This window comes from Nothoprocta perdicaria, unplaced genomic scaffold (genome assembly GCF_003342845.1).
Source record: "Nothoprocta perdicaria isolate Ctin4 unplaced genomic scaffold, notPer1 scaffold_11, whole genome shotgun sequence".
Lineage (NCBI taxonomy): Eukaryota > Metazoa > Chordata > Aves > Tinamiformes > Tinamidae > Nothoprocta > Nothoprocta perdicaria.
Window position 1 is genome coordinate 1,663,805 of NW_020454205.1, and position 25,883 is coordinate 1,689,687.

A 25,883-nucleotide genomic window follows, 5' to 3' on the forward strand; every position below is an offset into this window, starting at 1 on the left:
TGGAAGCCTTTATCAAAACTATCTAAATTACTATATGCTGGCACTGTTAACTCTTCTTATTCTGACTATTATTTTATTCCACCTGCAGCTCCAATAGAATCATTAAGACAAACAAGTCCACATGTAGAATGAGAAGATTGGGGTGGCAAACCCACTTTAGAGAAACAATATAGTAGTAAGCAGAGAGGACCCATATAGATCCCTAGAAATCAGATCCTGCCTTCTTCACAGCCGGCCTCTTACCACTGCCTCAGTGCAGCTTTGTCACGATCCTTCACCATTTCTCAGTAGAAATTCTATTCCTCTGTGTTTGAATCTTCAGGTTAAATGGACTTCTTGATTTTAGCTACAAATATATACACACAATTCACCCATATACATATATTGTACCATACATATAGTTAGAAGGAAGGTATCAAGATACAGCTTCAGGTTCAGACAGTTATTCTGATTACAAACACTCTGCATAATCTAGTCTGTAATATAAAATGTTAAGACTAGAAGACCAGTGCAGAGATTATTGATAACAATGACACTGGTTTAAGTAACAATAATCTTGCTCAGTTAAAGCGGTTTTAATGACTTACTGATAGCTTGAACTGGTGGCTTTCTTGTGAGGAGACAGAACAAGTGCTTGCTTGATGCTTGTCCTTCATTTTGGAAGTCACTACATGAACTGATTGGTATTCCCAACCAGTTCAAATAAATCAACTCTACAAACAAGCTAGAACTGAGGCACTTCAGGCAAGAACGATGAGCTACAAGAAGTGGGTCAGGCTCTACTACTATATAAAGTACATATTTGAAATTGATCGAGTGTGAGTAGATTTCCTGTTATAACCCATATTTTGAGATAGTTGAGCTGGTCTAGTATTTCTGCACTAAGATGACAGATGCTTCAGAGATGGTGGAGACAGCGAACACAGAACCTCATCTCTACACTGAATCAACACATCATTTTAATAATAATAGATCATTTTAAGCTAATGGCTAGGGGAATTTCTTCTGTTAGCAAATGCATATCTAGGGGATAGACTTCCCTACAGACAGCTAATTTGAGCATTGTTATACGTGGCAGTCACTGTAGCATCTAGGCACTAAGATAATACTTTATACAGTGCTAATAGTAAGGGTCAGTATTTTTCACTGAAGGTGTGTCTAAACAAGGAATTTAGCATAGGCAGGGCATAAACATACAATATTGCAGCTATTCCACATGAATTCTGTGTGGACACTTACAGTAAGCCCGTGGTGTCACCATTTACCCTGCCCAGGAATAAATTTCTGCCATGTCTACTTGAACACAGCACAGCATCACAAATGCACCGCGGACTTGCTTCTATGGACGGGCAAGCCCCAACTGCAAAATTCTAGAGAAAACTGGCAATGTTTTGAAACAACATTATTGCAAATTGCTCACCACTCTGCTGTTAACCTTCCTGAATAAAAAGCTACACAGAGCATTATCATCACTCTCACAAAAAGTAAAATGTGTAAGACTTTGAATTATCCCACAAATGTTCAGTTTAAACGGATTGAACGAATCATTTCCTAGAATTAACAGTTCTGTAGAAGCAGTACATTCTAGTTTACCCAGACACAACAGTGGCAGCTTATAAGAGTAGCATAAAATGATTAAAAGTATACTTGGCTATGTAGTTTTTGCGATAGTCACAGTGTGCTTGAAACTTAGCACTTAACCAGCATATGTTAGAACTGCAAAAGGTGCAAGTTCAAAACATACACACTGTATCAGCATACTGAATTTTAAAAAAAAACTCTGTTTCAACAAAGAAGTATAGTGAAATATCAAAAGTCTCTGCAAGGCAAACAGAATATTGAGATGTTAGACAAAGATTTATGTGCTTACACACGCACATAATTCACTTTATTTTTCCCAGTCAGAAAAATAAATACCTTGAGACGTTTTCTAAGCAACATGAAACACATTCTTAAATTTTCATAAGATATTCACAGTTCCATCGTCTTTCCCAAATCATGTTAATTATTGATTATATAAATCTCGGCATTTCTTTGTTGAAAGTTGCCGTGTCTCCACTGTTCGTTTCTAGGCTGCACTGTTCTTTGTATGCAAAATCAACATTATACAATACAACACAACACATGTAGAAGAAGAGAAAAAGTGATAAAGTGGGGTACTTTGTATAAATGCATTCGCCCGAAGGCCACCATCGCAACAGACAAAGGGAGTGGAACTTTGGCTGCTATCTTCAAGAGTTTACTGTAAGATAAGATAAGAAAAAAGTGTTACCAGTTTTGTAGCCTTAGCTGCAGCACAAGATGAGCAAACAACATATTTCTCCTTATTTTAAAAATTTAGATTTCAAGGATTTGATCACTTTTAAATAGAGCAATAGGTTAAATGGTCAATACCAATTCTATAGCGAGAGTAATTACACAAAAAGGCAGACTTTTAAAAATGCTTTCAATATTCTTATGAAAAACTCCCAGGAACACTGTAAGAAGCGGTGTTTTAGAACATTTGAATTAACAGGTGCTGTGTGAAAGAATAATCAATATTATTTATTATTCATCATATTTATTGGGACACTGCCAAATCTTCTACCTGAGCAGTCACTGGCCTACTGTCTGCCAAACAAAGTGTGCAAAGTTGCTTAATTTGGCAGCACGTGCCAAGTTGCTGCATTTGGCAGAGGTTACCCTGCTGCCAATGCACTCGCAAGGGGAAGGTACAAGAACCTGACTAAAATGGTTTAACTTCCACTTTTCATTGCCACTTTCTAATTATAATTACACTAAGATATGTTAGAATTCCATAATATTTGGAGATACGTTAGAATTCCATAATATTTGGAAGGATTAATTGAATTGTAGATAAAAATTTCATCAGTAAATTATTATTTACTCAACCGATTGTTTAGATAGCAAATACTCCATCTACGTCCATATGGTACATAGAGGTAATCATTTTCCCCATGTACCTGAATCACAGGTAACTTGCATACATTTTATCTAGTCTTTCTTTTTAAGATTTAACCATATGAGTTTATGAATCCCTGTGCAGACGGAACAACTACGTATTGCATGTTATATAAAGCTTTCACACAGAAATGGAAGTAGTAGAAAGAAGCAAGAAAGAAATGGGAGATTAGGCTACACTACCTTGATTTCACTTCAGAAGTGCTTGAATTGATGAGGATTTCTAAAATGGAGACAAGGATAATAGCGGTAGATCTACATGGGTCAGGATCAAGTCTAACATTGTACCTGCAAAAAAAGTGAATTGTTTTTAAAAGCGTGTTATTTTTAAGGGGCTGCATTCTACTACAGAAATTCTGAAATCCAGATGGGGAACAAGCATATGCTGACAATACAGACACTCATATAATGTATGTGGCATCACAGCTGGATTTTGAATTGTTTATGAATCATCACTGTTCTCAACAAATCATCAGTTCTTTTAACACCCGTTTATGCCATTACACAAGAGAGCTAATACAGAAAAACTATTATAAACAACTAGAGACTGATGCTACAGTAAGGTAAATAATAAAGAGCTGAGCATTCATGATTTTGACTACCTGTTTGTTAGAAAAGTTCACATTTTTTCACATTCCCCTTAACTGCAGTTTAAGATGTTACCTGAGATTTTTTAGCCAATAAATCAAAGATGGCAAGTTGAGCAGCATAATCCATGTGAATAAACTGAGGGTTGTTACATGCATCTGAAGACTGTTGACATCTTCAGCAACTGTTCTGTTGTCACCGAGAGGCTGTGTTGCTTCTGATGCACCATCTACTGAATCCCCTTCTTTGACTGTGTGTCTAATGGCATTCTGTGAGGCTTCTTTTGAGTGCCCCGAATCCTGCAAATAAAAATCTAATTATGAAAACATGTTCTGGTTGGTAACAGTCCATGCTGGAGAAGGAGGCAGGAAAGACTAGCTTAAAAACTTTATCATATTAGCTGTAATTTAAGAAGAAAGATTGCACTTTACCCCTCAAAAAGCCATCAAAAGAAAAGCAATTTTCCTTACAAAAATAATTTATATGTGTTTGGAAGAAAAAAAAATAGAGTGAAAATACCCTGACACAATTGAAGCGATGGGAAAAGGAGTTCCAAGGAGGAGGAACAGAATAAGGATAATAAAGCATGTGGGTGAAAAATCACACATAATCATTCAGGAAAAAATTCAGAAGATAACACAAGTGGGAGTAAGATGTAAGTTGTAGGAATAACAAAATCAGACTGATGAGGAGAAAGCATATGCTTTCAGCTACAGGAGGAGAAAGAAAAAGCAACAGGTAAGAGAATAGGGAGATGACAGAAAGATAGTGGCATGCAATTAAATGTTCCTCCCCCAAATATACGGAAACCTTTCAACAACTTTTCCTGGCAGATAGCTTTTTAACTGTAAGTTTGAGAAAAATAGCAGGTAGTTATTACATCTAAAAGCATATGCAGATACTTTAGATCCTGTAAGTCAAAGCAACTGAAAAAAAAAATCAGGAGGTGACAAATATAGTTTATTAGGTGGATATGGAGTGAGACTGCAGTTAACTGTTGAAAATGCATGAAGCTTCAAAATAACATTTTAATTTGTCATCTCCTGATCAAAAGTATAGATGATTATCTGGAAATTAAATTTATTTCTTTAGATATACATATGTACACAAATATCACAAGTTAGACAGAAAAAATTTGTTCCATATGTGCTCAGAGACTAAACGTTCCTTCCTAAACACCCTTATATTTCTGCTGCAGTGAAAGAGTGAATGCAAAAAGTAACATGTAATGGAAGAAAATACTCCTGTCCAGGCTTTCACATCCATCCAGTCATTGCAGCATCTTTCAGTTTCTTTCCAACTGAGTACTACCGAGGCAAGATGTCAACAATTCTTAACATATCGGTCGCCATATAATACGGGTTTGCCATATGATTTTTGATCATTTATTCTGAAAACAAGCAGGAAATGAGCTTACCCCATCAAGCACGTTTTGTTCTGCTCTTACACTTGCATACAGTTTAATAACCTGCAAGGCAGAAAGACATTTTGACTTTTTAAAGAGTTTCTTCATATGAAAGTTGTAGCAAATTAAAAAAAAAAAAAAAAGTTTTTTGGGTCCCATTTCACAGATAGAATTTGCTGCAGAAGTGTCAGCAGAGAGAAGTCCTTTGCAGGGTAACCTTATGTTACCATTTATAACATTACATACAGATAAAAAGTATATTTATATGAATTATTATAGTGGCTATATGGTACCGTGTTGGTTTTTTGGAAGAAATACTGATAAGAACAAAATAATTCTAAAAATTAGAGAATTGTGAAAGTCCCCAATAAGCACAAAAAAGCTATTTCAATTCTGTGAGTAATAACATTTATTTTAAATAAAAAAAATGGCAAACTTTACCTTTGCTTTTAACACTGGGTTAATCCAAACAACATTTTTTAACCAAATATTGACCCCAACATTTAGTCTGTCAGTACCTTAAACACATATCGAAGATAAATAATGAGTATTGCGAATGCACCACAAGTGGTCCAGCTAACCAAAGCAAGAGACACCATCACACACACTCTTCGGGGTGTGATCAGCTTGCTATCTTTTTGCAGTACAGGAGGCCTAAAAAAGATAAAAACACACAAACTTTATTCAACACTTAGAATCAAATTTCCAAAGCTTAAAGAATGATTCTGTTTCAGGAATGACTGAGAACAATCGATTATTCTTAAATGTTGATTAACTATTGGGAAAATCAAGTTATCTAAGTGTAACATGTACAAAGGTAAGCTACCTTTTTAATACAGTTTCTCATTAGTAACTAACAAGATAGTCTTACAGCTCTGAGAACGTATGTCTAACTAATGCACTATTTTATTTGGGAACATGAAGAGCAGTTTAGTGAACGCAAAGCACTAGCAAATACAATGTTGAAATAGACGCTAAAAATGGAAGAAATGCTACTCAGGAAATATCATGTTAAGTCTTTGCAACAAATACTGAAAACAACCACAAAAGGACGGCTAGTTGATGGGAACAAGTTATTTCATTAATGACTTGTGATCATATTCCTGTGATCAAAATCCAAGTAAACATCATCTATTTTCGAATGGCTTAGAGAAAACAAATGTTGTTTTCAAGAAATTCAGGGCTAGATCAGAAGCCATGCTAGGAGAATTCCAAAATGAACTAACTAGTTCACTTGCAGGCAGGCTGCACAAAAATACTGTTGCAAAATTTGCTGCTGCCGCCCAAGACATTACCAGGGCTTTATAATAATCAAAAGCTTTAATGAAAAGAGAATAATTAAGCCAGGAAAAAAAAACTCAAAAATGTGATAAGAGTAAATTCAAAACTTAAAAGGAATCACTTCATTACTTTACTGAAGTTTCTTAGAATTTGCTGTACTTTTATAAATAAGAAGGTATGTAATGGTTTAATAAGAATATATTTATGTAAACATATTCTTTATTGAAATATATTCTTTATTATCATATTTAATAAGAATGCATGTAATGGTTTATGACACACGTGTAATACACATGTAGAATAGTGAAGAACCCAGAAAAGAGTCCATGTAGTGTGTTTTTGCTGAGTTGAGTAACCCAACTAACCTAGCGAAATAAAATTTCTCTTGGCTCAAAACTAGCCAAGGGCTGAACCAAGATGAGAACAGTCAAAAAAACTGAAATACTTAGGCCCATTATCCAATTTACTAATTTTTTCTTCTTCCAAAATGCCTTCTAGCCTTCCTTTACTGCTTTTCAACCTCCTTTCATATCTGAAGATTCATCTGTAAATATATAAAAATCTGGCATTCTTAGATATCACTTATAAAATCTATCATTCTTGAAGACTGAAATTAAAGTCCCAAAAAACTGTGTTGCACAAGCCTGTTTGTTTTGTGTCAGTCTGCATTATGGAATACAAGGAGTACTACACTGCTAGCAGTCCCTTTTCCAAATACATATTTATTTTGAGCAGCCTAGAATGAAAAGGAAATAGTTCAGGTGCTTTCTCTTCCCCAAGGTTTCTTCAAAAACTGAAAATCTTCAAGCAGACAGTGAAGGAAACAATTTTCCATTCCCTTTTGAAGATGTCCAATAAGGAATATAATGCAATCCACATATTTCATTAGCACTTAACATTAACAAATTGCGATGGCTAAAACCACATACAAATTGCATTGCCAAATTTAATCTGCCCAAGTACTTGCATTGAAACAAATAAAGAAAAAAAAAAAGTGTCTCGATCATTTAAAAGAGCATCATTATAACGATGATTTACCTTATTAGAGCTAACCATAACAAAGAGAAGAGTCTCAGAGATGAAGAGAAAAATACACCACTCCAGTATGCAATGCCTGTCCCAAAAAGAAATAGAATCAGGGACACAAGCGGGAACCATGCATCCTGACTACTCAGTACTGCAGCATCCACCTCTGGTAGTGACAGTGAATCCCATATCTCTCTAAACCAGTTAAACCTGCCAAAAACATGAAAGCAGTGTTACTTATCACCTCCAGTTGCCAATACAGTGTGATAAACATGAACTATTCTTCCTACTGCAGCCTTCCAAACAAAATCACAGTCAAAAGACCACAGTGAATACAAACAAAGTGACCTTCTTCCCCTGCAATAGTTTTCCTGAAATTTTTGATTTGGAAGCTGCTAAAAAAATACAAAAACAAAACACCCCCCAAAAGAAAACAAAACAAAAAACACCTTACAAACTTACCCCAGCAGAAACACAACAATGCTTATAATAGGGTCTACTTTGTAGGGTTTAGCTGTCCTAACGAGTTCGAGGGGAAATTCTGAACAATGGCCTAGAATCAAGAACAGAAAGCAGTAATAATTAATACTTTGTCATCAGCTTTAACAAAGAAGCTCAACAATAGAAAGTAAATTAAGACTTTAGAAGTTGACTTTAAAGCTGGATAAACTGCATTTTGTCACAAAGCATGTCTAAAAAAGCCATCCTGCAAATCTCATCTTTGTGCAAGATCGAGGTATTTTGTGCCTATCAGCAATATATTTTATTTTTTTACATGTACTTTTATGCAAACTTCTATTAATATCACAATACTGTGTAAAACACCAATCACTTACAAGGAAGGGATAGAAGAGAAAAACACTAAGTCTAACACTGCTAGAAACCATCCTTGGAGAACTGCTGACAAACAATTTTGAGGCTGAAGTGCACAGATGACAAATACAGTCCTATTTAACAGAAGAAAAAATTACCAAAGCAAAACGACCAAAGAAACTAGTCCTTAATGAAATTACTCAATCTAATTTACTGATGGAAAACAACTGTGATATGAAAGAGAGTCTAAAAAGTTACCTGTTGATATCAGTGTGTTTAATTGGCCCCCATAGGTGAGAAGAATATTAGCAACAACATAGACAGGGAGAGAACAGCCATGGAACCTTATTATCTGAAAGACAAGGATATAAGGACTTTTATATATGCATGTGGGTACAGGCACACGCACATATATTATCATCAAATAATCATTATAATGCCATTGGAAAAATCTGTTTCAAAGGATGCACATGCTTTCACATCTTGGCTCATGAGAATTTGATAATCAGGTTAAATACAGAAAACATTTAGGTCTCATAAACAGCTACCCACATGTTTTGTTCAAGGACCAAAGCATAGTTTTTTTTCCAGTCAAGAAAGAGGTGAGAAGAATACAGCATCATATTAACTGTGTTTTACTTAAATAAAAACACCAAAAGCAAAAAGCCACTGTCCAAGCAATACATGCATATAGTTACATATGTCCTTGAGCAAAGCATTTTCAGAGCTGCCATTTCACATATATTGTATTTGTCTTCCCTGCTGCTCCATTAGCCACAAAATGTCATCCAAGTATATACAGATAGCATATTCTGAAAGCTCAACATAATTAAGAATACTCTCTGTAAATGCATACATTAAAGAAACTTGTCAGTAATATTCAGCACTACTTTTAGTTGCTTGGGAACTAAATAGTTTTTAAAATCAAGGACTGCAGGCAGCTAGTCCATTTTTACTCTTACCTATGTGTAAAGGTATTCTTCATGTCTGACCAAAGAAAACTTGCTAAAAAAGGTTCTGTTTAGACTTTTTAAACTGCTGTTTCATGTCAAATATAATTTTCAAATCTGAATATATCTGATTTATCAGGCAAGTTAAAGATGACCTACATTCTCATTCCCTTACAGATATTAACTATAATTCCAAATGCTGAACAATCATTTATATCAGCTCTAAATAGAGTACTGTTCTACTATCCCAAAAGCTGAGGCCTGGGCAGGATGCCTTAAGTGGCAACATTTAACATTATATAGTGTCTTTGACAGTATCTTTACACCAGGTAGGAATTTAAGGTGGAACAGGCAGAGGAAGGGGAGAAGAGCAGAGGGAAAAACCACATAAGCACCGCCTATAGAAAAACAACATCCAGTATTAGAATGTTTACTTACTTGCCCAAGAATCTGTAAAAGTGATGTCTTCAGGATTACCTTGATAAACAAAAAACAGCAATTTGTTGAGTATTATTCTGAAAAACTGTAAGCACATTTGCAAAAGTCTTAATGTATTACAGTATAGCAATCCCACAATTTAGATGTACACCAGTTTACTAGTGACAAAAGTTAACAAAAGCAAACTATATCAAAGTTTTCTTTAAAAAATTATCCCACATGCAGTACTATTCCAACATTTGCAAAGTACTTTTATCATGCACTACACTCAAAAAACACACAAACAGCCCATGTTTACATTTGATTAGTGTTTGTTTTGATTAATTATCTACATAATTTCAAAGACTAAGGTAAAGCCAAAAAAATCACACACGAACTATAAAACACTAAAAAGCTATAAAGCACATTTGTATTACCTCATACTGACAGTCAGAGGAAGAGTAAATATTTAACACTGGAACACTGCTTTCATTTTCAGGTTGTGCACTCTGCAGTTTTGCCGAGATCTCAGTAGAAGATGGAACTCTGAAATAGCAACTTAACTGGTGACTCTTTTACTCAACACCAAAAAAGCCAAATAAATGACATTCTTCTGATTGCCCTCATGCTACGTATTGCTGCTTCTTCCTGCATAACCTACTCTTACGTACCAAAAAGACCTCAAGCATCATGCTGAAAATTTCAGACCAGAAGATGTGACTTCCGTTTTTTGGAATTCAGAACAGACTCTTAAGAAAACAGTAGATCTATTAGTAGGTATATTTATTTTGAGGAAAAGTCAGATGAGCTTCTTTGTTAACTAGGGCAGAATGATAAATGAGGGAAAGATGCAGAAGCCAAACATTTCTCTTGAAAGAGGAACAATCTCTCTTCAGAAATATCACCACCAAAGTATGGAAACCCTCTTCAAAAAGAAATAAAGTAGAACTATTAAAAATCTTACTTAGCTACAGTTATTGAGTCTTCATGTGACCAGGGTATATGAAGTCTGTAAACACTAGGTTTTCTTTCTGAGAAGAAAAATAATTCAAATTTTATCGTTAAGAACAATATGTGGCAAGTGTCTGCAAAAACTCAGTGAAGCAAACAAGCCTTTGCCATGTGCCATTTTCTTAAAACTACATCCAATCACACATGCATAGTTAGACAGATTAATAGTGTTACTTGATATACTATATATACACACACACACTATATACATACACTATCTATAAAGTATACAAAAAGTATGTATATATATAGTGTATATATACTTATATATACGATATATACACACACACACTATATATATATGCAAAGTTTGGCCTAGCTTCGCCATAAGAATTAAAAAAATGCAAATTATACAAATGTGTCACATAGACCACAGACCATTATACAGAATCTACTTAGTCAGGACAGGCATAAGAGAATTTCTGTATTTTTTAAACAAGTTCTTTAGCTTCCAATCTATCTGAGTTCATGTAGCTCAACATCAAACTTGAAGTCTCATATTTAGCACTAAAATAAAGACAATCCTAGCCAATGATCTACTCCTGAAAAATACTTTCAACATAACAATCTTGTTGAAAGTGCCAGTTTTCATGTCAGTTTGCTTCTTAGCAAAGGAATTATTTCCCTGTTTGCTTTGAATTCCTCCTCCCCAACTTCTCCTCCCCTCCAAAAAAAAGTGAAAGGTGAAAAATATTAGTAGACAGAGTTGAATAGATTATAACAGCACTGCCTAAACCACTTTACATAAGATTGAAATTTGCAGAGACAAACATCTTGAGAATTTTCAAGATTTATGATTTTCTTTGAAATAAATATACTTCTAGAGAACGTATATTTACCTTTGGGTAACTGGCAATGGCTCTCTATATAGATTTTGAAAGCTTGATATATCTAAAATAAAACAAATATATAGATACACGTATTTGCTTATGTTGTCCAAATAGTGGTTACATTAACTTAAAGTTTTAAGTAGTGGCCTTACTTGGTTAAAATGCTGGAGGCGTACATTGTAAAGTAAGCCTGTTGAATTTAGCAGAATTATCCTTGAAGAAAGCCCTGCGAAAGAACATGTTATTATCATAGGCTAAACGAAATGATTTGAGAATTACATGGAGATCTAGATGCCTCTATTTTTGTTAGCCAAAAAAAAAAAAAAAACCCAAAATTCTCCCACCCCTGGGTAAGTGGGATGTATTAAATTTAATAAAATAACCCTCCCAGACAGCTTTTGGAATTTTGAGGAAAACTTACTCCCCAAATGTTTGTACTAGTAGCTTTCCCTGAGTAAAATGATATAGAATCATAGAATCATAGAATGCCCAAGGTTGGAAGGGACCTCAGAGGTCATCGAGTCCAACCCCCCTGCTCATGCAGGGTCACCTAGAGCACGTGGCACAGGGCTGCATCCAAGCGGGTTTTAAAGATCTCCAAAGAAGGAGACTCCACAACCTCTCTGGGCAGCCTGTTCCAGTGCTTTGTCACCCTCACAGTGAAGAAATGCTTCCTTAAGTTCCTGTGGAACTTCCGATGCTTCAGTTTGAAGCCATTTCCTCTAGTCCTATCCCTGCCCACCACTGAAAAGAGGCTGCCCCCCTCCTCCTCACTGCCTCCCTTGAGGTATTTATACACGCTGATCAGGTCCCCCCTCAGCCTCCTCTTCTCCAGGCTGAACAGGCCCAGCTCCCTCAGCCTTTGCTCATAGGGCAGATGTTCCAGGCCCCTGATCATCCTCGTAGCCCTGCGCTGGACTCTCTCCAGCAGCTCCACATCCCTCTTGTCCTGGGCAGCCCAGAACTGGACACAGTACTCCAGATGTGGCCTCACCAGGGCTGAGTAGAGGGGGATGATCTCTTACCTCGACCTGCTGGAGACGCTCTTCTTAATGCATCCCAGGATCCCGTTGGCACTTGCCCCTGTTGAACCTCATGAGGTTTCTCACCACCCACTCCTCCAGTCTGTCCAGGTCCCTCTGGATGGCAGCACAGCCCTCAGGGCTATCAGCTACTCCACCCAGTTTGGTATCATCAGCAAACTTGCTGAGGGAGCACTCCAGCCCTTCTTCCAGGTCGTTAATGAATAAGTTGAACAGGACCGGACCGAGAACTGACCCCTGGGGGACACCACTAAGTACAGGCCTCCAGCTGGACTCCGCACCATTGACAACCACTCTCTGCACCCTGCCATCGAGCCAATTCCTAATCCACCTCCCCGTCCACACATCTATCCCACACCTTCGGAGCTTGCCTACGAGGATGCTGTGAGGGACAGTGTCAAAAGCCTTGCTCAAATCCAGATAGACCACATCTACCGCTCTGCCCTCATCTATCCAGCTAGTCACCCCTTCATAGAAGGTGATCAGGTTAGTCATGCAGGAYTTCCCCTTGGTGAATCCATGCTGGCTACTCCTGCCAAAAGAAAGGAGCCATGCTGGCTACTTACCAAAAGAAAAAAGATGTGTTACAGGAAGCTGCACTGTTCTGGAATCCTCTTTGAAGAATTCACAGTCCAAAGTAAACTGCAATTCAGAAGGAATGAATACACTTTGTAAGTTTAAGAGATTTAAACACTGAAATGCAACTCAGCAGATATAGTTTCACAAATGACCTATCTTCTTTTTCACTATTACCCAGAGCATTCTACATTAATTCAACTGCAAGGCATCTTTGGCACAACTACTTGAAGGTACTCATGTAAACGAAAATTAAAATTAAAATAAAATGAGATTGTGGTGAGCAAATTCCTGGATTGTGCCATAGATGCAGAAACACTGGATCTGCATTACAGAAAGGCCTGGTAGATCACCTAAGACTTTTTCCACAGTTGATGCGCTCACTCCTCTGATAGAACTAACTCTGCACAGCTCTACCATGTTATATGCAGTGTCAGACCTTGCTGAGCCACCTGTAGCACATGCTCCAGAACATATGTCAGGTGGCTTCAGATATCCACAGTGTTCTCTGCTATGCTGGATAAGAGAACTGAGTGTTCAAAAAGCTAAATATTTAGGAAATGACAATATTACAAAATCAAGGAATAAAAGCCTCCAAAAATCCCTCTATGAATTGATTTAACAACCAATGCTCTATATCTTCCTTCTAAAAGAGAATCTGAAAGTTGGGAATAATACTCTGAGAAAGAAATTTTTTAAAAAATTACCTTATTGCCAACCGTGGGTTGTACATAAATGACAATATGGGACAAAGAAGGATAATCCTCAAGTTTCAGTATTACAACCTATCAAAAAAAAAAAAAAAATTAGTGAACATATCACTTAATTCTCCCCTTGCCCACTTCCCAAATCACCTTTTGTGCCCCTTCTCTCTGAGATACAATTGCACATCTCAAAGTTGTGCTTAGAATTGGTCTATCCCTAACTATCCCTAGCTCCTCCACCAAACACTTCTCCAGCTACAAGGCACGGAACAGTGAATACCTTGACAGATGGAAGTAGCTCAGCTCTCCAGGATAAATCAATGGCTTCCAGGCTGCAAAGATACAAGTGTTTGAAAGGTTAAACATATTGATTTCGTAGGCACTGAATTATAATAGCAGATTAACATAGCAGCTTTTTTCCAGCTCCATAAAGATGCCCATGGTTACAAATTATGGACACGTGCCTACTACTCTCAGCTAAATTAGTAACTTACCAAACTCTAATCATTTCAGATGCTGCCTTTCAAATACCGCATCCAAACATTACAGATACATTTCAAGTGTTTTTGAGAAAAAAAAAAAAGCAGCAAAGCTGTAACTTTGCCCCACACAACACACAGCAGTTATTAGCCACTATATTAGATATAGTGAAAACTCTTAATAAGCCAAGACAGCAGAGACATTAAGTTAACATACAGTTTTATTAGTATCTTAAAAAAAAAAAAAAAAAAGGAGAGAGAGAGAAAAGACAAAGGAAAAAGAAAAGGCACAAGAGTATCCATTCTTCCTATATGAACACCCACAACATATCACTTGAATCAGTTTTTACTGTTGCATATATTGCAGCACTTCTCTAGTTGTGTGCAATTCAGTTAATGTTCAGTTAACACTGAACAGGACATTCATTCAGCTATTCTGATGCATGTTTTTTAGAATATCAGAATACTTTCATTTTTCTAAATAGTGTTACCTGATTGCACAGCAAAGTTCACGGCAAAACCACTGCTATTAGATAAGGTTTTATGTAGCAGTTCTGAACTAGGCTAACCTGGACCTGATGCTGATCAAAGGGCATACAAAAGCAGTAATAGGCAACTTGCCCTTGGGCCAGAGAAAAAGGAATTGTGACACGTGGCTACCAGCTGTGGGCCTCAGCACAGATAAATCTGCACTGGCTCAGTTGCACGTGGAAGCTTTTCTTGATCGAAAATGTAGATTGAATTTACTTTGAGAAGAGTTCAAAATGGTAAAGCTAAGCCAGCGAGAAAAATAGATTTTAATGACCTGATTCAAATCATCACAGTATCTTCCTCATTTCTAATTATTTTCATATGGCAACAGTTTGGGAATATTACAAAAAAATAAAGAGCAACAGAGCACAACATTCAGTGCTATTCTTCCGAAGGCTTTGAGTGCCACCTGATGTCTTCTATCACAAGAGTCTAAAGAGATTTTGATAAAGCCTATTCTTTCCCATGTTCCTCACGACAGAGAAAACTCACAAGTTATTCAGAGCAATAATTTTACTCTTCTTTCCAATCTCTTCCTTCCTAAGCTGGTATATTTTACGTGCTTCGACACCCAAATATAGCCTTATAGGATCTAGCTAAGTAAAAACAGGAAGCATTTATACTTACCACATGGATGAATTGCTGCTTACACAGCCATAAATCCAGCTATTTGTGTCCTGGAAAATCAATATCATAAGATAGTACATTACCAAGGGGTGTGTGTGTGTGTGTGTATATGTATATATATATATATATGCATATATAAATTATTTAGTCGAAGTAATTTAAGGGTTAATGCTGAAAATCTACTCCAAAACTTACACAGAGGCAAGTGACATTTTGGAACACCAGACATCAGCAATCGTTCTAGAATTCTCTGATAGTGAACTTGCTGCACTTAACTTACTTAACAAGGTGCTAAAATAGGAAGTAGACCAGCAATTTATTAGGCTGTGAGTGTAAATGGAGGTCAGTAATTTAAACTATTATTCATTAAATTGTCCTAAGACTGCAGAGAGTGTAAATTGAAACAATACAGCTTTATAAATAAACAATTTTAAAAAGTATTTTCTCACCAACATACTATTTTGACAGTAAATGTGACTGTAGGATTTTCTGTGACTTGCAAGAGGAAATGTGAAGTATTTTCCCTCAGAATCCTAAAAAGAAAAAACAAAGACCATTAGTAAAGAAAATAAACATAAAAATGCATCTAGGAAAAAAATATTACTTACATTGTATGCTGAATAGGTCCATTTGGAGGTTTTGACATTAATCCACATGAAAGCTCCTAAAAATAAATATGTTTTTACATGTCATGCTGCAGAAATTATTTTTTCTTATTTCCAAGTCTTGTCTTATCCTCAAAAAGACCCTAAGCTTTCCAAGCTTTAATCACCACAGAAACAAAACAAAACAAACAAATAAAAAAAAGAGCCACAATCACACACCCATTGATCTTGAAACAAAAGCTTCAAGAAAACAAAAAAAGATAAGAATGTGAATAATACTAGTGTAATTATAGGGTAAAGGGGCCCTTTAATGCTAAGGACACTTTAGAAACACTCTTAAATTTTGCTCTTGTCACCCTTTCAAGAAAATTGATACAGAAATCTGCATAGAAGCAAGTCAAAGATGAGCTGAATACCAGGAGTTTAAAAGATATATCTGAAGAGAAAGAATACCACAGAGAGAGGTACTAACAATGTAAATTCTCTCACAAAAAGGTTAATACTTTTCTTCTATGTAACTGAGTAAAAAGTTATCACAAGTAAGTGTCAAGAAGGTGACAGAAAGAGGAAGACACAAATATTTGGCCATTTTGGTGGTATTCTACCGGACTCATTCCAGTAGTTAATGCCTTTTTATACCAGGGCAGTAAAACCAGAGAAAAAAGTCCAGGCTTTCTTAATACTTCTATAATATTTTAACATTAGGAAAAAAGTCTGAAATAAAATGTTTTTCTTCAGCTTAGTCTACTTCAGCAGTTCTGCCCTACAAAATTGTTTAGTTTCCAGGACTCCATGCAGTCAAAATTGCTCGTCTTTATTTTAACGGTTACAAGGAAACCATCAATGTGGAGCCCATTTTATCCTGTTATGTCAGAAAAGACAGTCACTGAGGAAACAATTCTAAATAACCAGAATTTCCACAAGTTGCAAAAAAAAAAACCCCAACAAACAGACACAGTGGCTCTGCAACACCGATAAAAGCCCTCTCATAAGCAAGTGATGTAGACTTATTTTAGAGAGTATTAACTTTTTTAGCCAGCTATTCTCAATTTCTGAGATTGTTTACTGACACCTTGTTATAACTGTGACTCCTGCTTGCCTTGTGGAATCTAAGGAACATTAAAATATCATGCGCATTCTCGCTCCGACTCCTTAGATCCCATTTAATGCTGGAACACCATACAAAAGTTGATTTTTCATGTCTACAACCATCTCAGAAATGCCTAAAGATCAGGAGAATTAGTTTCTGAAGTTTGTGAATGAGAAGATTAACTATTGAGCAAAGAGCATCACTGAATCCTGCTTAAAAGGAAACTGCTGCATACCTGTGAGTTCTGTGAAAGCTTCAGGATTTTCCTCAAATAGTTTTGCTGGATGTCTCACAAAGTGGTGATTCAATACTGACATTCTCTTCTTTGGATTTTCAGTTATCTTAAAAAAATAGCAGATTGAGTTTTAAAATAAATAAATAAATAAATAAATAAATCTGAATTTCTATGGTTTAGCTAGTATCAGATCACAGTCACCAACAGTGTTGTGTGGGAGAGTGGAAGAAGGAATTACCAAGAGACATGGTACATTGCTTCTGTTTTAAATCCAATAATAACAAATCCAGTGCCATCAATGATCAATCACTACAGTAGGGAAAGTTGACAAGTATGTTATAAAACCCAAGTAGTTCCAAGATCTACATGTTGTTTTGACTTTGATCTTTTAAAAATCATATTCTCATTTTTCAGATTCATTTTTGCTCCTTCAACTTTTAACATGGTAGCCACTACAAATGATTTCTGAAGAGTTTTTATCTCCAGTGCATTGCCAGATGGCTTTGGAACACCTGTAGCCCCCCTTTTTTTTTTGTCTCTAGAATTCACAAATTAATGTGACATCAGCAAATTCTGTCCAAGCAAACTTAAAAAGCAAACCTGAAATCCTTCCTCTTCTATGTATGGGGCTCTATTCTTGCCTATTTCCAACCTCTAAACTTTAATCTCAGTTCTCCTTGTTTATTGCTCCATAAGGTATCAGAAAGTGAAGAGAGCATACAGTTTTCAAGAGGTAAAATGCTGGATATTATTTAGCAAAGCAAAAGCTCATAGAAACTGAAGGTAAATTATTTTTTTTTTAATACTACTATTCCACTTTAGTTTATTTTTATTTAATGTCATTTGCAAAAGAATATAGGTACTTTCTGGCCATCATAACAACATCATATGTGGAATATAATCGGAAACCTATAGCCAAGTTAAAGTTTAACACTTCTTCACCCTCTGTAAAATGGTTATAGAGAGTGATTTAAACTCAGGGAGAGATTACATTGAAAAGCTACACAGGTGACAATATGTATTGTTTTATTGCAGCGCAAGGTCAATTAAACCTGTTTCATCGTGGAAAAAAAAGAGCAGTCCTCACTCCAGGATAAAACATCAACTTGTCAACATTAAAAACTGGGTCAACTCTTAATTATTTCTAACACATTGTTCAAATAACCCAAAGACAAATGAGTTTTCAGTGATTGGTATCAAAAAGGCAACAATTTTCTCTGCACAACTCAGAATAATCAAAAAAGAAGTTCTGCATAATACAGTGATACACGCCCTGAATAATTAAGTATTAACTAAACATTCTGGGATGGATACAGAAAGTGTGACAGGTATTATACATATACAAACCTGCCTTGTGTTTTCATCTATGAGGTCAAAAAGAGCTCTAATTGTAGCCAGGATCAATTCTTTGCACCTAAAAAAAGAGTAAAAAAGAATAAAGAAAGTTATAACTTCCTAGAAACATCTTCAGATTTCCTTGGAAAACAAACAGCAAGCAAAATAAGGTGGGAGTTGAGGGAGGAGAAAGAATGGCCAAAAGAAATATGCATAGTACACTGAAGCAAATTTATAGTGCTATTTACTAAGAGCAGAGAAGAGAGAGATGTCAGTCCCTTGCCTCTCCTTCCATTAGCTTACCACACTATGGAGAGGTGGTCTGTCGAGGCCCAAGCTCTAGGCACTGCTGAGCTCTGTTTTGGGAAGGAAAAAGAAAATCAGATTTTGTTACTATTCAACATTCAAACATTTAGCAATATTTCTCCCCTCCCTCCTGATATAAACATACTTTGGTACTTATTGACAGGAAAAGAGTTTATCTTATAAACCTCAGGGAGGCAGATACATCAAAGTAACTTTTTTTTTTTTTTTAGCCAAAAATCTTAATCACCTTAGTAAAGACTTGGATTTTGCAGAGACTAATGTTGAAAAGGCACAAACCAGTATAGTGGGAACTTAATAAGAAAGTTCTTCAAACATTGCTTGTATGACTAAATTCACGATTTAAATAAGTGATCCCAGCAGAAAAGAAGGGTATGAATGAAAGCTGAAAGTAAGCTGAGAAGGGCATTCTCAACAGAAAGGAATATTAGAATATCCTAAGAAAGAAGTGGATACTCTCTAGCTATTCCTTTGCAAAAGTGCATATGTTGCATTTTACACTACAGTAAACAAGAAGGGAAACAAACTATTTCAGATGAGTTATGTTTAAGCCAGAATTAATGTAAGAATTGCCTTGTGTAGTAAACAGAGGCAGGAAATCACATTTTTTTCTGTCACATCTGGAATACATCAAGTATTTACAGTTTTAAAGCCATCTATTCTGTATTTCCACATGTAATATTTTCATGCTTAATTTTGCTATGCTGCAGATATAGGCTATAAGACACACACTACATCCATAGCTATCTAACATAGCTATGTCAGCTATGCATGCAAAGCAAAAATATATATATATATTTTTCTTTTTACCACAACTGATAAGGCACTGTCATGTTGACTTAATCTTGGCAGAAAAGTCAATCCAGAACGAACTTGATAATCTCTGAATCCTCCCGCCACAGAAAGGGTAGTTAAATTCCTTAAATCTTGGGCCTTCAGAATCCAATGATTGTTTACAGTTGTATAAAAATCTATAAAATATATTACAAAAGAAAAAAATCAACCACTATTTCCCCATAGATTTATTTTATATATAAAAAGCCACAGAAATATTTAATTCTGGGCATCCTGAGGGCATTCAAGTCCCATTACCAATTTTGATTCGTAACAGGAAGCCAAGTGATGCATTATACATCTATACAAGCAAAATTTCGATATTCAGCACTCCCATCTCTCTCTCCTTGGGAATGACAAACACGTCTTCCACAGAAACACGCACTGCAAATTCCTGATCTTGCAGGTTGCTTCAGCTTTCAGCCCCATCAGCTTTCAAGCCCCTAACAGTGTCACAAAATAGACAGCGTAGTTCTAGTAACAAAGAAATGGATTAAAGTGATAGAGCTAGAGCTTGTTTTTGTATAAAGAGACTGCTCTGCATAGAGAGTTCTTTGCCAGAATCTCACCAACTAATACTTGAGAGGATCAATAAGGAAACACGAAGTAATCAGACCAAATGCAACACTCACCGGTAAGGTATTTGTCTAAAGGCATTACAGGTGCAACATGAGGTGTGGCTTGTGTAATAAGGAGGTTTATAAGTTCAGGTCTAAAATTCTTCAGCGTAAGCAAGGCTCTTGCAACGAGACCACCCATGGAATGACCCACTATTGCAACACTGGTCGGTGCAAACTCTCGATCCTTAAACAAAGAACAAAGAGTAAGGGGACAATAATATGACAATAGGGTTGGACCACGTCTCATCTGCTTAACAGCCTTTTTCCCTCCCCACTCTAAAACCCACTTGGCCTGCCCACATTTAGCTGCTACACATTTAGCTGCTACCTCAAAAACTATGCTAAGCATGAAATTTACAGCTCAAAGATTAAAAAGCCCATAAAATAATCAGAAACTTCACCTTGTTATATTTAATGAGATTCCTCTGGACATAGGTTAGCAGAGAACTTTGCTGAAAACTAGATGGAAGTTGATTTAATATAAAATCTTTCAATAAGCTAGAGAAAGTTTATGTCTCTAATACAAAAAAGCACACAATGAGTATGTATTTGTTTATAAACACAATATAGAACTTATCCAAGATTCAGGGATTGTGACAAGAGAGAAAAATCTAATAAAAAAAATAGCACTTCTCACTCATGCTACTACCACATACACTATAAATAAAAGTTCCCCTCCCTTATTAATCACCACTTCAGTTTTCCCTCAGAATAGGCAGCTCAGATGCCCAAATGCAAAACACAGTTCAGTTTATTTCACCACTTACCCTGTACAACTTAAGGATTACTTTTATGCACTCATGCACAAATTTGGTCTGTTTTTGCAGACTCCCTCCATACAATGCAACCAATTCTTCATTGAAGTTGACACTGAAGAAATTAAAATGGTACTTGAAATCAATATCTTCTGCTTTTCTAAGTGCAATAGAGCCAAGAGAACGTACTAAGAAAAGAAATCACATAATCAAGGAGTGATTAAACTCTTCCGACATCTTCATCAGTAGAAAAATACATAAATAAATATCCCATTATGCAACGTATGTTAATCATTGTTCCATCATAAATCCATTGCTCTTTCAAAAGTCACATATAAGACTAATAAAAAAGGATGAAAGGACACACAAAAGCAAATAATCCATTTACTTTTTATTTCTAAAATTCAATTGAACTTGTTTTACAAGTTTTGAAGATAGAAATAACTGGAGCAAAAGTATCTGCCAGCTTCTGATAAAAACAAAATTTTAAATGGGAAACGTCTGAATTATTTCACATTTGTATAATACTTTCTGATTAATATATCTATTATCAGAATATGAGACATGTATATAATAATATATATGTCACAACAAAATTTGCAGTACAATGCAGAACAAAATCCACTTTCCACCTAATATCTTGAAGGAGAAAAATATTCCATGTGCAAGGTCTTGTTCCTGACCTGTCTTCTCTGTCTAACCCTGTTTAACTCAGACTTCTCAGTGCAGAATTGTCACCGAGTTTCCATGCAGACGTGGCAAGGTGGAAAAGGTAGTGGCCGCAAATAGAGAGTATCATATAGAAGGAGGAAAGCAAAAGAGAAAATTTCAAAAGCCCATATACAGTTCTGCAAGGGAAACTAATGATGTCCTGAAAGATCTGCCCGATTCTGACTGCCACAAGGTAGATTTTAGATTCCTCTGGAGTTCCAGAGCTGGTGTTTTAGAACCTTTGTTCTGGAAGAAAACATTGGAATTAAAATATCAAATGAACATCGAAGTGCTTGAAATGGATGAAGAGCAGGAGTTACTTTTACACATTCAAATTGCAGACTTCTAACTTGTAGATGGGAACTTCTAACATAAACTGCGGTCAACCACTTTGCCAGTTTCAACTAAAGTCAACAATCACTAAGAACACCTTCTAAGTGGATTTAAAAGACCGAGTACCTCAACTTTATATCTTGGAAGTCACGGTACAAAGGACAGAAGTTTTACCATAGATCAGAAGGCAAAGATCTGTCACAGACTATAGATCTGTGGCAGATTCATAACAACACTGTTCAATTCCCGAGCAATTGGGTGCTTGCAGTCCAAAGGACAGCAAGAACGCAGCGCTGCCACAGCACGGAACAAGCAACAGATGGTGGTTCCCAGATAAGCAGGAATTACAGAGAGGTTCCTAAAGGAAGCAGAACGCTTGTTCATAACACCGAAGCATGGGTGATGCCTACTAATTGAAAAACATGAAGGATTAGCCAATTTCAAGGGAGAAAACTTGAGCTCTGTGTGCAGTGTCTGCTCAGAAACTCCTTACGTTGCCCTTCTACTAGAAAACTCAAGTACTAAACAGTGACGTTTTTGCCAGCACACATGAGACTTATGGACAGATCTGGCCTTAGCCTCACAGAATTGTGTTGACCTGCCTTCATGTGGTATAATACAAATATTATCAGTCCTGCGCAATAAATGTACAGATACAGTTAAACAATTTCATTGCAAGAGGACCACCCCTCAGCATGCAGGCTGAGTAAAGACATTTATGTAAAAACCACTAGAAAGATAAATACTGTTCACCATAGTTCTTCTTATTTTAGACTAACAATACATCCTGAATGAGACTGATCTGCTAAGTTGAAGCTATGGAATCTTAGAATTCATTCTACAAACTTAGTATATTTTTCAGTAATTCATTGCAATTTGGCAAGTGGGGACCAAAACAAATGGAGGGGGATGAGGAAAAAGGGAGGGACGAGGAAAAGGGGCTTTCCAGCTTTCCAAACTTACGAAATCTCAGGCCAGAAAAAATACTATAGCCCAGGCTCCTCAACCAACTTGTTGAACAAAATAAGGTCTTGTACCTCTTTGACATTGACCAACAAGGGCATCTTTTCCCCTATAGGGCCGAACAACGTGACTTTTGTCAATGTTACTTCAAACAGAAAGTTTCTTGACATCTTGACACTTGATAACTATTAGAGCTGTTTGTAACATAAACATAATCTAGCTAATTGCTTACCTTGTTTATAGCTTCCAGCATTTCCAGGGAGAAAGAGAACGGGAATTCCTGTCAGTATCAGATTTTTGTTGGCTTCAGCATAATTTCCTTCTCCATAGAGATAGAGTTCATACGCTGGGTAACGTCTCGCTGTTTTTTTTGGTAATTTTATTTTCTGTTGTGAAATGTAAAAATGCAACAGAGAATCAAAACAATATCTTCTATCACCTAAAAACACATTGAAGGACTTAGAACACAAATAGGCAACTACAAGAAAGACAGGAGAATTTATCCTTATTAAAAGGCTGAATTAAAAGTTGAAAAAGCAGTTGTAAATATCAAGGTTTTCCTAAAAACTATCAAGTATGGAAACATGACACTGAATTCTCATAGCAGACATGAATACTATGAATACTACTTTTGATATAGCATCAAAAAAAAGTACAGTACATTTTAGTACTTAATTTTTGCAGCTTATCTAGCTAATATTCTACTCTTCGCAATACTTTCTGAAATTTAAATGCAACTTCAATCTATTTGGGAAATGGATTTTCTGAGCAAGTAGAGGCAACTGTTCCCTGGAGGTGCAAGTGCCTGGAAAACTACGACCTATTTGTTTCCGAGTGCCTACACAAACTTTAAGAAACGAAGTGCATAGTTTACATTGTTGCACACAGGAACATATAGTGGCCATCTAGTCATACATATTACTCAGGTTATGTTTTACATACTGTTTTTAGTCTATACAGAATGAGAAGCTGCATCAGATTTTGTTTTAAAAATAAAATAAAAATGAAGTATTAAATATTTTTTAAGTAGACATTAGTCTGCATTATCCTGCACGAGTGGCAATGGCTACTTACTTGAAAGAGCAATCAATTTGATCAAGTTTGGAAACAAACAGAAAAAGAACTGCAAATATGTATCTCAAAGCTGCACAGTCTTTTAACCAGATTTACCATGACACTAAGGGTAAAAAAGTAGTGTCAAAAAATGGAGAATTCTCTAAGGACATGAGAATTCCCAAGCAGAAACTGGGACATTTCAGACATTTCAGTGGCCCTAATTATACTTATTATAGCTGAGTGATTTTGGAATTCTTTGCAATATTACATAACTCAGAAAAAGAATAAGGTATTTTATTTGATGGAAAGGCGAAACCTCTAGAATGTAATTATTTAGGTGACTGTCAGATGATACTGAGGGATAACAATTAGTATGCTAGGGTAAATTACACATACAGTGCAAATCCTCTTAAATTACATTCAGTACAAACTCTACTAGATTATTTTTTACAAAAAATATAATTATAAATTGTAATGAAAATTTACACAAGAGCAGCAGCCACCTCAGAATTTTTCCACGGTGAGATCTTAGTGCTAGTGACAAGCAGTCTAGTTTTTAAAGAACATAAGATCCAATCTAAAAAGGCATCCCCCTTCTTTGGCTTAATCATATTTCTATGTCAGGTCGTATTTCCTTGATTAAAAGAAAAAAATAATGTAATATTTAGTAATTTAATCTAACCTCATAATCACGGAATTTATTCATGGAATTATGAATGAATTCCCCAAAAGAAAATAACAAAAACTATTTGAACCCAAAGTTAAGTGACGATTAAAGCTTAAACCTGTGTGTCGGGAGTCTTTGAATCCTATGACACTGTTTTAGATGAAATAAGAAATAACTGAAAAAAAAACAACTTGGGGGGAGGTGGATTTTGGGGGGGATTTGGGTTGGAATACAGATTTTTTAGAGTTTCAAGGAGCACATAAAGAGCAAATGAGCACATAATGGACTTGACTAGGTTCTAACTAGAAACATGTCTATTTTGGATGATTTTTTCTCACTCTCACCTGTAAAGCAGGTGATTTTGGCCAAACTTTCCCCCCACACTCCTCCCTTCCCCCCTCCCCCTCTGTAAGACATATCATATTTCATGATATTGCTCTTAAAGTCGGATTCCCGAGACTTTGGTTGTATAATTTGTTATAACGACCTACAGAAACTTTTTCCAGCACTGAGATTTTGGCTTCGACTTTTGCCTCGCTTCCCAAGGAAATTAAGTTACAAAGGAGTTGTCGCCGTTAAATCCTGACTCCCTTTAGCTAAGCCGGACAGGGCCAGTTAATCGCAGATGCGGTAACTCCGCCGCTTTCGTAAGAAAAGACGTAGAAAATGAGGGGAAGAGATTGAAAACGGTACCATGACTTATTAGCTCTGCTCTGAGGTAAACTGCGCTATGAGACACGAAAGAACGAATCCCATGAAATTAAACTCACGACCTGCGGGGGACGGCATGGGAGTGCGGGGATGGTTTCAACCGGAGAGAAAACGCAGAAAACGCCCCTAAGAGGGGCGTCAGGAATAAGGTGCTTTGAGCAGCTTCCCACCCGCACCCGAGCGCAGCAGCAACAGCTCGCGGCGCCGCCATCGCCTCACGCCGCCCACGGCCGGGCCGGCCCGGGTACTCCCGGGGTACTCGGGTACTCACCAGGTACTCGGGGTACTCGAACATGTAGGTCATGCCGCAGCGGTTCTCCTCGTAGAGGAAGAGCACGTCGCGCGCGCCCAGCAGCGCGAGCGCCGCCAGCGCGCCGCACCAGAGCGCCGCCGCGCGCCCCA

General features: G+C 36.6%; 1 protein-coding gene across 1 annotated transcript; it reads right to left on the reverse strand.

Moving 5' to 3' along the window:
- Nucleotides 1-1,419: 1,419 nt before the first annotated feature.
- Nucleotides 1,420-25,828, reverse strand: PGAP1 (post-GPI attachment to proteins 1). The gene is made up of 27 exons (XM_026047993.1): nt 25,753-25,828; nt 23,280-23,433; nt 21,053-21,228; nt 20,298-20,469; nt 19,642-19,802; nt 18,811-18,863; nt 18,520-18,586; nt 17,173-17,278; nt 15,851-15,906; nt 15,692-15,775; nt 15,243-15,292; nt 13,886-13,937; nt 13,609-13,686; nt 12,892-12,967; nt 11,435-11,508; nt 11,292-11,343; nt 10,406-10,472; nt 9,879-9,987; nt 9,463-9,501; nt 8,333-8,426; nt 7,724-7,814; nt 7,274-7,471; nt 5,473-5,608; nt 4,967-5,017; nt 3,625-3,848; nt 3,145-3,249; nt 1,420-2,242 (listed from the first exon to the last, which is right to left on the reverse strand). Exons 1-27 carry the CDS (start codon nt 25,783-25,785, stop codon nt 2,104-2,106), a joined length of 2,697 nt encoding a protein of 898 aa, XP_025903778.1. The 5' UTR covers nt 25,786-25,828; the 3' UTR covers nt 1,420-2,103.
- Nucleotides 25,829-25,883: the final 55 nt, after the last annotated feature.